The sequence below is a fragment of the Dermacentor silvarum genome, chromosome 4, assembly GCF_013339745.2.
Source record: "Dermacentor silvarum isolate Dsil-2018 chromosome 4, BIME_Dsil_1.4, whole genome shotgun sequence".
Lineage (NCBI taxonomy): Eukaryota > Metazoa > Arthropoda > Arachnida > Ixodida > Ixodidae > Dermacentor > Dermacentor silvarum.
Window position 1 is genome coordinate 172,434,866 of NC_051157.2, and position 14,381 is coordinate 172,449,246.

General features: G+C 45.7%; 1 protein-coding gene across 1 annotated transcript in view; it reads left to right on the plus strand.

Annotated features, from left to right (window-relative positions):
- The window catches only part of LOC119449043 (uncharacterized), a 52,425-nt gene that overhangs the window by 26,645 nt on the left and 11,399 nt on the right, over positions 1-14,381 (plus strand). The window contains exons 5-7 of the mRNA XM_049666626.1: positions 1,138-1,330; positions 10,013-10,073; positions 13,026-13,348. Of these exons, the coding sequence (XP_049522583.1) occupies positions 1,138-1,330; positions 10,013-10,073; positions 13,026-13,348 (577 nt within the window). The remainder of the gene's footprint in view (positions 1-1,137; positions 1,331-10,012; positions 10,074-13,025; positions 13,349-14,381) is intronic.

The following is a 14,381-nucleotide window of genomic DNA, read 5'->3' on the forward strand; positions in this document are numbered from 1 at the left end:
CGCTCGAGCGATTTTGCGCAATGCAAAACAGCTCGTCTGTATAAATTTTGTGCACGTTAAAGATTTACAGGTGGTTAAATATGCTAGGGAGTCCCACACTACCGTGTGCGTCTTAAGCAGAGTGTGGTTTCACCGTCACCGTTGCCAGTTCGACGTCGATGCAACTTGTGAGCTTGTAGAGGATTAATAACAGGTTTCAATTACCTCGACCACCATGGCACCACCCCATGTTACGTAAAAATTATTCAGGAGGAAGAGTAGAGTGTCGCTACGTTCCATAATAGCGGGGTTTTAAGTGTTCTACGGTCCCGCTGCTGTACAGTGCCCTCGAAGGCAACATAGAGAGGGAAGCGTCAGGCCGGGCACGCCAAGTTTCAAAGCGACCTCCCCGGATGGCGCCCCTAGCTTTCTACGCTATAACGCGGCGACGAAATCGACGAAGGCAATCCGCACAAGGTGCGAGTGCGTGCAAATGAAGGCATTAAATATCACTTTATTGTAATTTCTTGTTTCAGTGGGCCTAGGAGTTAAATGTTTTGTATTAGGACAGATGACAAGAGCCACTAATTATACGTTGATGAAACCTAAGGCAGTGTGTTGGTGCATTTACTCTTTTTTTTCTGTCTGAGGAACTAACCTACAAAGGGAGAGTAAACGAGAATATTTCAACCTGAATTTGGGGTGTTCCGTTAAATTATTCCATCAAATTAACATGTTTTTAAATGTTGAGAAAGTATTTAGACGTTCTGAATAATTTATATACGGCTGCATATGAAAAAAAAATCGTAAACTTCCATATAACGCACCAAAAGCGAAATAATTTCGGCGTGTTTAGCTGAAGTCGCATTGAAAATGCTTAGTGCTTCCGGGAATTGTGGTGTTACAGTAACCGATGATTCATTATACAGCCTTTCAAATAAAAACATACGTTCTATGCTTTCCCCAATGATAATTTTTTAACAGCATCTTGGAAATTCGCATTCTAGCCTTGCTTCATATTATTTACGAGTCAGAAAAATCGCACGTCTGTATTGTTAACGACCTGTTTATTTTATGAGCTCTCGCATTATATCAGTTCTCGCATCGTGTGATCGCGTAAACATACCATGGAGTTTCACCCCTACCACGGCGTTCCAGGTGGACCTTTCCATGGGATGATTCCGACGTCGTTTTGCTGCCGACTCCGATAACGCATGGAAGCGGCATACTGTCAGTCACCATCAGCGTCCTTTTGGGCACAACATGTGTCATCGTTCCGCCTAACTTGAGCCTTGCGGATGTGTCAAGGGCTGTGGAACAGCACAAGGTACAGGAAATACCATATTTGCCCGCAATGATGCCGTTTAATTTCTAAAACAGGTGTCTTTTTTCCTCCTGACGGTTGTATTCTAAACAAAAAGATAATATATGCGTGCAAAAACCATCTATGGTGATCGTCAATGTAATCAAGTATACGAGCGCTTTTATAAAGCTATTCGCTCCAATAAAGGATTGACGCACCTAAATTATGTTATAGTGAGCATAATTAAGCAGCTTTGGTCGTTCCATTACGCATTTCGTTCAGCGCATCTCTAGCGGTAGTATACGTTAATAGCACGTGCACCTAATAGAGCTATGAACGTTGGCGGTCGGCAAAGAATGGGCCCCCGAACGAGAGCACGAGCGAACTTTGCGTCGGCACCATTGTTCGTACATCTGACTAGCAACCTGCAACCGCCAACCACGGAACACAAAAGTAGGCGTTCAATATATTAAACTTATCATTCAATGTAATAAATTCACAGCACCCCATCCGCAACACATATCTCGTCGTCGAGCGCGGCTGCTTGATGGATCCATTGGATATAGGGATAGTAGAGACTGCTTAGGAGTTTGAACTGGGGTGCAGCGAATAAAGCAAGATATGCCAGGTCGTGGTCTCATTTGGCACTGTGGTTTGCTTTGGGATTGCCACTTTCTATGTCTTCTGATGTGCCCATAAGGTTTTGTGATTCACGGTCGGAACTGAAATTGACAGCAGGTCCCACAAGAATTTTGTAGCTGACATTGACGATCATCCGATGATTTCTTCCACAATTTCTTTTCTTTTTGATTTCTTCGCCAATAATTTTTATATTCCAGAGACACCACCGGCGGTCATGCAAATGACCGCGATACTGAGTCCATAAGCGTTATTGGTGTAAAATATTAAAAAATCATAGGAAAGTTATGAAAATATTTATAAACGGAAACAAAATTACACCATCTTCCCGAGGGGAACCATGGGCTGATGCGGAGCATCGCGGTCGTTATAACGGCGTTAATTACGTTGTTATTACGGTGTTATTAACGTTGCTAACTTGGTGTTATTACGTTTTTATTACGTGTTAACTTGCGTTGGTCACCATCACATCGCGTGAACGCTATTATAACGACCGCGATGCTTCGCATCAGCCCATGGTTCCCCTCGGGAAGATGGTGCAATTTTATTTGAAGAAGAGTAATGAAATTGCGTAGACGAAGGTGAAGCGGTTAACGAATGTCTTTATCGAGCAGCGTCTATTTGAGGTGTGCACTTGATTTGAGTATGATGGCTTTGTGGTCGGTGAAATGAACTGTGAGTGGATCTGGTAGCAGTGGTTGTATCTTGAAATTGCTGAAGACGTGATCGATGCATGTTCCGTGAATGGTAGTTGGCTGTTGTTTGCGGTCGTCATGTGATGCGTGTTGTAGCGAGTGGTGTGATGACATGTACTCAACCATCCAGTTGTTCTTCATGATGTCGACATTCAAGTCGCCAATGAGCATGCAAGGTTGTGTGTCTGCGTATTGTTGCTTTCGGTATTCACCCATGACCTCGTCGATGTACTTCTCCAAGGCTGTGCGTGAAAGGTTGGGTGCGAGGTACATTGTCATGACGTTAACGCCGTAGACGCTAGCGGCACAATGTTCGCCGTTGCTACATTGGTCAGCAGTGGGGCGCAGTTCTAGGTCCAGCGCGTTGACGGAACGTTTGTCCGAACGCTTGACGTGGATTTCCACACTGCCCGCAGGTCGTCCAAACCCCTGCGTACGCGCGACCGTAGCGTAGCCCGCAATGTCGACGTTCACGGCGTTCCACGTCTCCGTAAAGCAGAGCAGGTCCACTTTGCTGAGCACCGGATCTCGCTCAATGTCTAACGCATGAGCGCTGAGCGATCTGGTGTACGACGAGCTTGTACGAAATTGTACGTAATTGTACAATTGTACAAAATTGTACTGTGCCAGACAGTTCGTTGACAGATTCGTTGGCGTCCATTCAGCGCATCGGACGGCGCAGCGTGACTAAACCGAAGCATCAACTGAGGCAGCGGCGCATGCACCGGGTTTATATAAGCAGCTGGCGCGGAGAGGAGGAGGAGAGAGAGAGGCGCGCATGCGCGCGCTATCGCACAGGTGGCGGATGAAGACACGGAGGGAGAAGCGCGTTATCGAACAGACGGCGTGGGGAGGGGGAGAGGAGAAGAGAGGCGTTATCGCACAGCTGGCGTGGAGAGAATGAGGAGAGGTGCGGATGGACGCCGACGCCAACGACGCCGCGGGACAGGCCACCGCTATAGGATGCTCCGCATCTAAAACATAAGTTTTATGTCTACTCAGAAACTGGAAAAGATTCAAAATGAAAACAAAGCCGCGATTTCCCCGGAACATAACGAAAACAAAAGAGACGCCATTCAGGCAAAGAACAACAGTCAAAATAATGTCGAAACACAGTCCGAGACCCATTGGCCCGCATGTACCGTATATGTCTTTGTTATTGTGGTGGAGGCATGGAAGTTGCTTGTCTTTTAGAAGGCGAACTATGCAGACGCGAACACGCAATCGCTTCATAGGCGTGCCGGAACGGAGACTTACGTTACAATCTTTACATGTTCAACTTTTCATATCTGCCCACGAGTGCCATCCTGAAATGTTTCATGTAACTAAAGTAACTATTTCAGTTGCTAGTAAGTCATGTCTTGTTGCCTCCTTCATGTCCTGCTCGTAAATCTGGGCTGTAGACTACAGCATCGAAGGCTGTTGTCGCTCCGTAAGGTTACACGCCTACCGTTTAGCAATCATTATTTATTCGCAATTTTGTTGAGTCAGTTTTAATCAAGAGCAAATTTTTACACAGTGTCTTTATCATGTATGCTTACTTTAAAACACGTGCTTGATTATGCGTTTAACCCTTTAATTACGACCCTACATAAATACGTGAATGAAACATCTATTTTCTACCCTAATGGGCAAAACACAGTCGAAAGTAAGTATAATCAACGAGAAGAAAAAAATATATTTTGTCGACACTGTTTCTGGAATAGGGGGAGAAATACAAGGAGAAAACTGAAAGTGGGCTTCAGCCCAATGCACCTATGGCTTCGTTCAGAATTTGAACAGAGAGCTATCGCCATATATGAACCACAGGTATACATTTCACACAACTGCTGCCGGAGATCTTTCATCGGTCCGTATCCTCTGACCGCGCTTTCAAAGGAAGCCGCTTGCCAAACTTCTTCGTCACGTGGTCGTGCGCTACGAAAACAAACGACGCTTGCTGCCGGTCATTCGGTGTTGGTTGAAGACATTTTAGCCAGGAACTTCGTACTCAATGCATAAGCTCAGCCCAAAATAATAATTATTTTCTCTCGTATGCTGCCTGTAGGCAACACTCGTCAAGAAAAGGTTAATCATTTCAATTTGTTTGCATGTCATTCACCTGCAGCGTATAGTATACAGACCCGATGTATGGGGATCGCCAAACAGGGAGCATGCTTCAGTTCATGCGACCAGATGCTTGCGAGCTTACGTGCAGTGAGTCACTTTTGACGCCGAAGCACCTCGTTTAAAAAGCGGTGATATTTGTACACGCACTGTTAATTAGGTTTAGGAATATCGAAAGAAATGCATTGTGCGTGGGAACGAAATTTTTCTGCGATAACGTGTACAGTATTTTCCAAGAACACGAATGCAGCGTCCTCCATCGTTTGCGCGATGATATGCCCAAAGGCACGTTCCCGTAAAGTGTTATCGCCTTTCATTTGATGATCTTAAGGATGAATCTTGCGCAAGATATTATTGTGTCCAAGAAGTGTTGGTATCTTCCACTCCTTTTTAGTGACCTTAATGTCAATGGTGTACAACCAGTTTTGTAGAACTTGATTTGTAGTAAGCAGAACAGGGAAGCAGGTTAACCAGCTCGTAAGCGCAGTGAGAAAACTGCACACGTCAAGGCCTCATCCTTCCTATGTGTAAGTTACTTTCATTTTTCCCCCAAATCGAAGTACGCAAAAAAAAAGAAAAGAAAGGGCATCAGACGAAAATTGGTCCATGCTATGAACGCACGAAAAACGTCTGCCAATCTTTATATTCGCTTCATGTGTCAAAACTGCTACCAATTTATTGCTTTGTTTAACGAAGACTGCCACCGTAATGAAATCGACATCACCGTCCTAGAGGCAAAACCTGAAAAATTACCGTCTGTGTCTTCGTGTGCGCATTGAATAAATTACAAGATTTCATATAAAATAATATAAACAATAATGTAAGGCCAACCAGTTCATTTGTTCCCAAAAAGCAAGGTCTCCGAAAAAAGCATATCGCGTGTCGCTCTCATTGTTTGTTTGTTTTTCGCCATTAACATACATTTCACTGAAAGGCCAAGTTACAAGTATGCCGCATGCTCCAGTGTTCAGTCACTGTCTGTAATGCTCGCTACCTATAATTTTAAAGTTATCGGCCTTTGAATAAACTTGCCAATTTTTTTTTCTGTTACTCTGGCGGGATTGCCAGCTTCACGGCATTGCAGCAATACATCCGAATGCATGTCGCGTATGTGGTTAGCACTGTTGAATACTCTATATGCCCGTAAATATAGCGGGAGGACAGACTTTCGGTCTGTCAGAAAGAGAAAAACAAATGGGGTTATAACGGGAAGTGATGCCGAAACGACACATAAAAGCGGATGCCCCCATAGCTTTATTCATTGCTACTCGGAACTGCTGTCGCAACATGAGGTGAAAGGCCGAGCGCTGACGTCTATGTAAGTGTCGGCGAGAACGGCAGTCGCCCACCGTGACACTCACGAAGCTGTTTGGACAGGTGCTAATTCAGAAATGCTCGCGGCACAATCCAACACGGCGAAGCCTTTCACGGATTACGCGGTGATGCACCACGCAGCATCGTACGGCGCTCACTCTACGCACCTGCCAAACAGCAGCGATCATCTTGCCCAAGACAACGATTAATGCGCTGTAACCACATGGATTACGGATCGTGGATGGCGTAATACGCAACGACCAAACGCGTGGACTGCGAAGCACACAGCTGTCGGCGGCGCACACAAGAGGGTTCCGTACGCACTAGCGATCGCAGTGTTGTCTAGTGATTTAGTTCACCGAAGTTTCAAGCGCTGGAGAAAACACATGAAAAAGAAAGCAAAAAAGCGCTTTTTATTCGTGTCACGATTATGTAACGCGAGGCGGGTTCTGAGGCCAGAAATTTCGGGGGAAAGAAAGCTGACGTTATATTAGTGCAAATATGGTATTTCTGTGTATCCACCCCTTATGTAATGCCAACTAGAGCATTCGATCTTCAAGGTCACAGAGTGAAGTCAATTGGAAATACTAAATATTGACGGCCAGCATGTCTACCAAAGGTTGCATTAGTGCAGCACTTCGAAAGGATATCGTACAACCGGAATACTCACTCTTAGATTGTTTTTAAATACCTAATCCTATATCGCTAAAAAAATACCTCTTCACCCGGCATATTTTTTTAGCAATGAACCGCTTTTTAATCTGAAAATAGTCTTATAATTCTTATGTGAAACAGACTCCCTGAAAATTATTTGGCCAGGTAATGTTTTAAAATTATGGGGTTTTGCGTGCCAAAACCAAGATCTGATTATGGGGCACGCCGTAGTGGAGGACTCCAGAAATTTGGACCACCTGGGGTTCTTTAACGTGCACCTAAATCTATGTACATGGTACATGCGTGTTTTTGCACTTCGCCCCCATCGAAATACAGCCGCCGTGGCCAGGATTTGATCCCGCGACCTCGTGCTCACTCAGTCCAACCCCGTAGCCACTGAGCAACCACGGCGGGTGGGCCAGGTAAGTTTTAGCATGTGATTAATAGCCCTTGTATTCACGGGCTCTCTACAAGCGCTAGTGTCACATTTGTTATAGTGTGATATCTGCTACATCATGCTTTTTTAAGGAAACTCAATTTCTATAGCCCACATCAGTAACTAGTCAATATCATTATTTTAGTACTTATGTGTTTTACGCCATTTACAGCCACTGTTTTAGGCCCTTTTACAGCCTTGTCGCATCTGCAATGAGAAACCTCATTGCCCAGGTCATTAACAGCTAATCGACAACGTTAACACTTGTCATGGCGCTCTTTGGCCACACCTGGCCCTTGCGCCATAAAACACGACACATCATCAAATACATAATCCTCCTTGCTTTCCGTCCATATTGGACGTCCGTGGAATATGCATCTAAGTTATAAATTTGTTACGCTCTTAGCCTCTTATATACAAAGGTATCTGCTAAACGTGTAAATTATCTCTTCAAAGATATTTACGTAGCAGGAATCCACAAAATTTCTGTAGAAGCTTACATAAAATATATTTCATGGAAGGATGTGTCTTTACTCGAAATTTCCAATACGAATCAAACTGGTTTTGCTTCACGGTTCGTATTTGATTAGAGAACTCACTTTTCGAAATACGAATATTGTGCTTTTTTTCAACATCTAAGGAATAACAGAACTTTTGGGAGTCTGATAGAACATAGAACGATGGAAACGAGGACTCTTGCAAATAAGTCTGCTGCAGCGGAGCTGTCATTCCTGCGCAGCAGCTCCGATTCCCGAGCCAAGGAACGGGGCAGATAATTTCTCAGTATGAATGACTCCCTTTTATGCAGCCTATGTGCGAGTTTGTTTTGGTGATTTAGGCAAATCACCAAAACTAATTTAGACAGTCATCCTCCTTATTGAATAAATGAAGGAATGAAGTTCCGCAAAGCCACTAAACGCGGCTTTTCGTACAAGAAAGGCGCGGCAACAGGCACTACGCACGGTAGCAGAGCACAAGTGTACCATCACTCATCCGCAAAAAAAAGAGAGAAAAGCAAGAGAGAATCATTTCTGGGCCCTGCACACAAACTAAGTCACACAGGGATTCTTATATAGTGACAAAACAAAGTACAGACAGGCATTAATACACCCAAAAAAGGCATTGAAATATTTTTACATTATTTGTTAGTAAACTGTAGCTTCGAAACTAAACAAATTGAAGAAATAAACTACGAAGTCATGCTGTTAGTACTAAGAAAATAATAGTGTTCAATGTAGCACTGCATAGATCAAAATATATTGGCACACTGGGGAGAAAGTGAAATTTAAAGTTCTTATAGGGCAACGATGTACCACACTTATCTCCGTCAACAAATACACCACTGTAAGGGAATCTGGTGACGCGCTGCTTCCTGTATTTTGTCAACTTCAAGGTGCACCCAGGTAAGTGAAATCAGCTCTTTCTCATTTACAAGCTCTTCAGTTCACCACACGTCCATTTTCGAACGACATTGCGTGTAGTTTTACAGGGTTATCGTCTTTAAGTTTTATGGAAATAGAAACTTTATAGAAACTTTATTGGAATGTAAAAGATATTAAGGAGGGGTGGTCGGAGCCTCTCAGTCCAGGGCCCCACTGGCCTCTGCCACCTGCCTGACCTGGCTAATTAAAGACTTTTGTCTTGCCAGGTCGGAGCTGGCGAGCTGTGCCTTCCACTGCTCTATTGTGTCACTGGTATTTGGTCTATGAGGGTGCTTAGCGCACTCCCAGGTTACATGTACTAGGGTAGGTATGCGACCGCACCAAGGACAGTTGGCCCTAATAGGAGTGGGATACATGGCGTTTAGCAATTTTAAATCGGGGAATTCCCCAGTCTGTATTGCCAATCGGTGGCCTATTCCCCGCTAAGTTGTGGCTGAGGCGGCGGGTATTTTCTGCGGACTCCGCGCTGATGAACAAGCATGTCTTTGGCATTTAAATTGGTGGAATTTTGTGAGGGATAGTGCGAGTGGTTGGGGTTAGAAGAGGACGCCGTCGCTCGGTTATTAAACCCTCGAGCTAACGCGTTAGCCTTTTCGTTCCCCTGTACCCCCGCGTGGCCCGGGCACCAGAGTAGGCGATGACGGTGGTTGAAGGATTTGAGGATTATCGCGAGGCTAGCCGCAGTCACGTGCCCCTTAAGAAACATGCGACACGTCTCCTGCGAGTCCGTGACAACGACCGAGTCCCTTTGCGAACGCTACGCGTGAGCGAGTGCGATCGCCACTGCTAATATTTCGGCCGAGGTGGGGGATCCCGCCGTGGCCGATGCGGTTATTTGCTGCTGGCAGATCACGTTCACGACTGCCAGTGCGCTCCCCGGTCGCCTCTGCATACACAGATGCGTCCGTCTAGTACGTGTTGTACCTATGGTTATTTGAGTACGCTGATTGAATGTGTTGTGCGCGTGCTTTCCGCCTTTCTTTGTTGTACTCGGGATGCATATTCTTCGGAATTGGGGCTACTGTAATTTTGGATCTCACCGAAGGAAGGAGAGGTACGGCCTGTTCGGTGAGATACATGGGGTATGCTGGGATATTGAGTCTAGCCAATATTGCTCTATCAGTTTTTGTGAAGCTGAGGCGTTCCCTCTGTCGCATCATAGTGGCCTGCCTCAGTTCGCCGAAAGTATTGTGCACTCCCGAAGCTAACATGCGCTCCGTGGAAGTACATTTAGGCAGGCCCAGAGCAGCTTTGAAAGCGGTTCGATTATTTTGTTGGCCTGCCTTTCCTCCTCCCTGTTCAGGATTTGGTACGGTAAGCCATACGTGATTCGACTAACCACTAAGGCCTGTACGAGCCTTAGGGTATCGTCTTCTCGCATTCCCACTTTTCGATATGTCACGCGACGTATCATTTGAGCTATGTTGTGGGTTGTGGATTTCAGGGTTCTGAGCGTCTGTACTGCTCCCCCGTCGCTCTGCAGCCACAAACCCAGGACTCGCATCGTGGGTACCTCTCGGACTGACTGGCCCTGAACTAGCGATGTTAATAGATCCTCTGGATTTGTAGCCTTTCGCCTGTATCCGGATGACCTCAGATTTTTCTGGGCGCGGACTTCACGGCCGCTCCATCTGAAAAAATTCTCTACCGCTAATACTGCGCTTTGGGGCGTATATTCCTTATCCCCTAGTGAACCTCTGCTCGTCCACAGCGTGATGTCGTCCGCGTAGAGTGTGTAACCTAGGTCGGGTATCCGATCCAGATCGCGCGCGAGACGACATATCGCCATGTTGAAGAGCAGAGGAGATATTATCGCTCCTTGAGGTGTTTCATTGTTAGGCATTTTAAATAAATCCGATGTGATTTGGCCAATACTGATGCTCGCCTCGCGGTTAGAAAGAAACGCTCTTAATTAATTGTATGTGCGCTCACCACAACCCGCGAGTTCGAGTTCCTCCAATACTGCGGCGTAAGAGACGTTGTCGAAGGCTCCTTTGAGGTCTAGTGCTTTAACTAATCTCTCGTCGCCGTACGGTATATTAGTTAGAATTTCGTCTCTAAGTAGGAGGGACGCGTTCTGGCAAGATAAACCCGTGCGGAATCCTGTGGGAACAATCCACCTCAAGGACTGGAATTATGTTATCCGCGATAGGCGATCTTAGAAACTAAGCTTTATGGAAGTTTCTAAGATAGCCGGTCGCAGATTACATAATTCTAGTCCTTGAGCTGGATTGTTCCCGTAGGTGGACATTATTTGCACAAAAATTCTAAATACATAATAAACAAATGAACAAAAATTCACTAATTACCTTTCTATTAATAAATGTAATGGACATATTGCAATTTACGAATTGTAGCCGGTGAGTTTGTCAGGTTTATCAACCTGGAATGAATATCCAGAATGACATCAGTTCGGAGATATGCGCCATAAAAATCTCCGTAGGATGCACTTTTGGCTCACTTACGTTTTCTAAGAAAACGCTATTTCATGCATTGAAGCACAAGGGTAACTAGAACACCCATGTATCTCACCCCACACTTTGGGAAATAATATTTCGAAACTGGTGACATCCTTGAAATTAATTTCATGTTTCAAGTGGATGCGTTTGCAAACTCAAAACTACAATTGTGCCATAAATTAATTAAATGCAAAGTTAATTAGTAAATTTCTGTTAATTCGTTGAATATTGATTTCGATTTCTCGTGCCAGTAACGTCCGTGTCCTCGAATCATCCCACTTATGGACAAGAATCATGATATCTGCCACAGACAATCTTTAAAAATACCGTGCAACTTAAATATGATCACCCCGTATATGCCTGTAAACAACCCACGTAGATAATTTCAATGAACGGTTTCTTTTAAAGCGAAACGTTATATGTATAGGCGAAATCCTATATGGACAAGCGACATCGCCTCTGTACAAAAAATTATCATCAGCAGCATTGGCTCGAGCATCGTCGTCTTCTTCCACAGCTCGCTCGTTGGCGCGCCTCGGCGCAACTGCTGGAACGCGCTCGTGCCCCTGATCCCGCATTCGTCGTCGTCGTCTCCTTCCACAGCTGGTTGCGTTGCCGCTCATCATTCCAGTGTGGAATTTCACTTCCCTTCTGTCGTCGTAATGGGGAAGCCGCGTTTCCGGGGGTATGAGCCATTGCTTAAGGGTGTATGAGCCATTCATTGGCTTACGTAACAGAGGGATTTATTTTGAAGCAATTGAATTTCGAAGAATCGCAAGCTGCAACGGCGGGCGAATGCTGTTAACCAAGCCGCCGAGAAAACTGGATGATAATCGAAGCTTGTCCTTTTTTATACCTAACCGTGCCCTTTTCCATCAACTTTATGTTTACTGGAATGTGCCCTTGTCACTAACGAGACGTGCATTGTGTGGAAACTGGTGACGTCAATGAAGACAAGTTGGCAGTAAACTAAAACACATGTTTATTGAACATTGGAAACTTCACCGGTAAATTTTTGGCAAGTGAGCAGAGTAGCTTGGTGATCACTGTGGTATGCTGCAAGGGGTTCGGACATCTCGACGTCACACATCTTGTTTGCAAATGTCAAATCTACACATTGACGTCATATAGATTACACTGATGAGGGACAAGTTGTTGTCGAACCACAAACGCTTGTGTTCGATGTCTCGAGCTTGCTCGGTTGCGTGGTTAGCAGCATCCGCCCATCATTGCCGCGGTGAGATTCTTCAAATTAAACTGCATCAAAACTAAATCTGTTCGGCACGTAAGACTATGAATGGCTCATTCCCCCTTAAGCAATGGCTCATACTCCCCTGAACACGGCCTCCCCATCCGATGACCGAAGAGAAGTGAAATTCTACGCGGTAATGATGAGCGCCAACGGAGCCAGCTGTGGAAGACGACGACGACAAACGCATGAGCAATGGCACGACCTCGTTCGCGCAGTTGCACCGAGGGGCGCCAACGAGCGAGCTGTGAAAGAAGACGCCGATGCTTGAGCCAATGCCGATGATGATAGTTTCTGCGAACAGACACGAACGTTCAGGCTAGACATAAACAAGCTCGTTTGTAAAAATGAGATATACATCAAGCAGTGGTTAAGTTAACATTACAGACAATTGGAAAAAAGTAAACAGTGCGAAGAACAAGAAAAATAAATACAGATATAAAGCAAATAAGACAAAAATGGCAAAGAAAACTTTGCAATCAACAAGCAATGTGAGTTAACAGTACAACGAAAATGCGAGCAATATAACATGTAGTGTTGTATTGCTACGTCACTTGTTATTGTTACGATGACAAAACTCAGTTGTTAGGATGGAGACAGTTGTTGCATAAATAATTCCCTCCTATAGACATGAAAGCTGACGGTATTAAGTGGAGTTTTTGTGTTTTTGGTAATATTGTGAAACAACTGTATATTTCACGAGGCAGCAATACCACTGGTAGTTTGATGTCGTTAAATGGTCCGCGCAGGTGACCTGCAGCCGTGCTGTTGCCCTGGCACCTCCAGACTCTCGTCGGCTGAAATGCGGCGCACAGGCCAACGGCTCGCAGGACTACGACGCGTGTGCACCGGCGGCATGCCTCTCTCTCAAGAGCAGTACAAGTCAATGCATGAGACATTCGGCGAGGGGCTTCAAGTGCTGGCGAACGTGTACGCCATGACCGAGGCGACGGCGTTGCTCTGCTCTCCTTCCCGGGAACACGCCACTGGCGTGGACATGGGCTTCCCAGCGCCGGCGGACAAAGTTCAAGGTGGGCTCACGTGTTGTAGCTCTGAGACTTACTGGCCCCACGTATCTGTGGCGTGGCTCTAATGCTCAGCTCCTTGCCTCTGCGCTTGACATATAGACCCGTAGTACACCTGAATTGATTTCCCGTACATAGTTCCACCTTCGAATCCCCTTAGTTTTCACGACAGTTACAATATTCTTTTTTAAAATAAAAGTACCGCTACAGAGGCCGGCGGCAAAAGAAGACAAACGCTTGTTTCTTCCTTCGCAGTTGACTGTGTGCGACAAAAAGTGGCAAATTAAATTACACTTTGTGGTTTTACCCGCCAAAACCACGATCTAAATATGAGGCATGCCGTAGGGGGGTCTGTCTGTCTCGACAGCATTAGCTTCTCTTGCACGTGTCCTATAGCGGGGCATTTTCAGAGAAGTACCGCTTATATCTCCTTGACGCTGAAACAGGCCGTAGCATACTTCTCAAATCGGCCTTTTGCAAGCTCAGAGCCCGCATCTGCAGTAGCGGCGAGCGCCGGAAACGTTAGTTTTGAGTGCTTCTTAGGTCATGGAGCAGAATTTGTTAGTTCGTGGAACGGCGTCATTGGTTCGTGGAGCAGACGAAGCGCGCGTATGGAATCGCGCAGGAAGCCCGCAGCATAATCGATGCCGACGCTAGCTCATATTCTCGGTCACGGTGTTAGAAGTATTCTCGGCTCATTGCCGACGACGCGGTATTTCCGGTAGTGTTTCGGTAGAAATGCCAGCTGTTGACAGCGATCCTCGGGTAACATGTAGTTCGTCACACCATAGGCAGACACGACAACGATGCCGACAAGAAGTCGACCTGACGCCGGCGCCAACATTCGGCCTACAAGTTGTGAGACCGTGTCAACGGGAGATATATATATTGCCATACTAAGATTAGGCCGACTCCACCGATGTGAGCGAGTCGTCGTGGTGTGACAGGCTTTTGTGCCGACGCCGCCGACAAAACGAGTCTGCAGATCGCGGTGCGATTGGTCGCTGAGTGAAAACATTGCACGGACGACTCTGTCGCACACACTGCGCTTTTATACATATTTATCGACTGCTCAAAGGG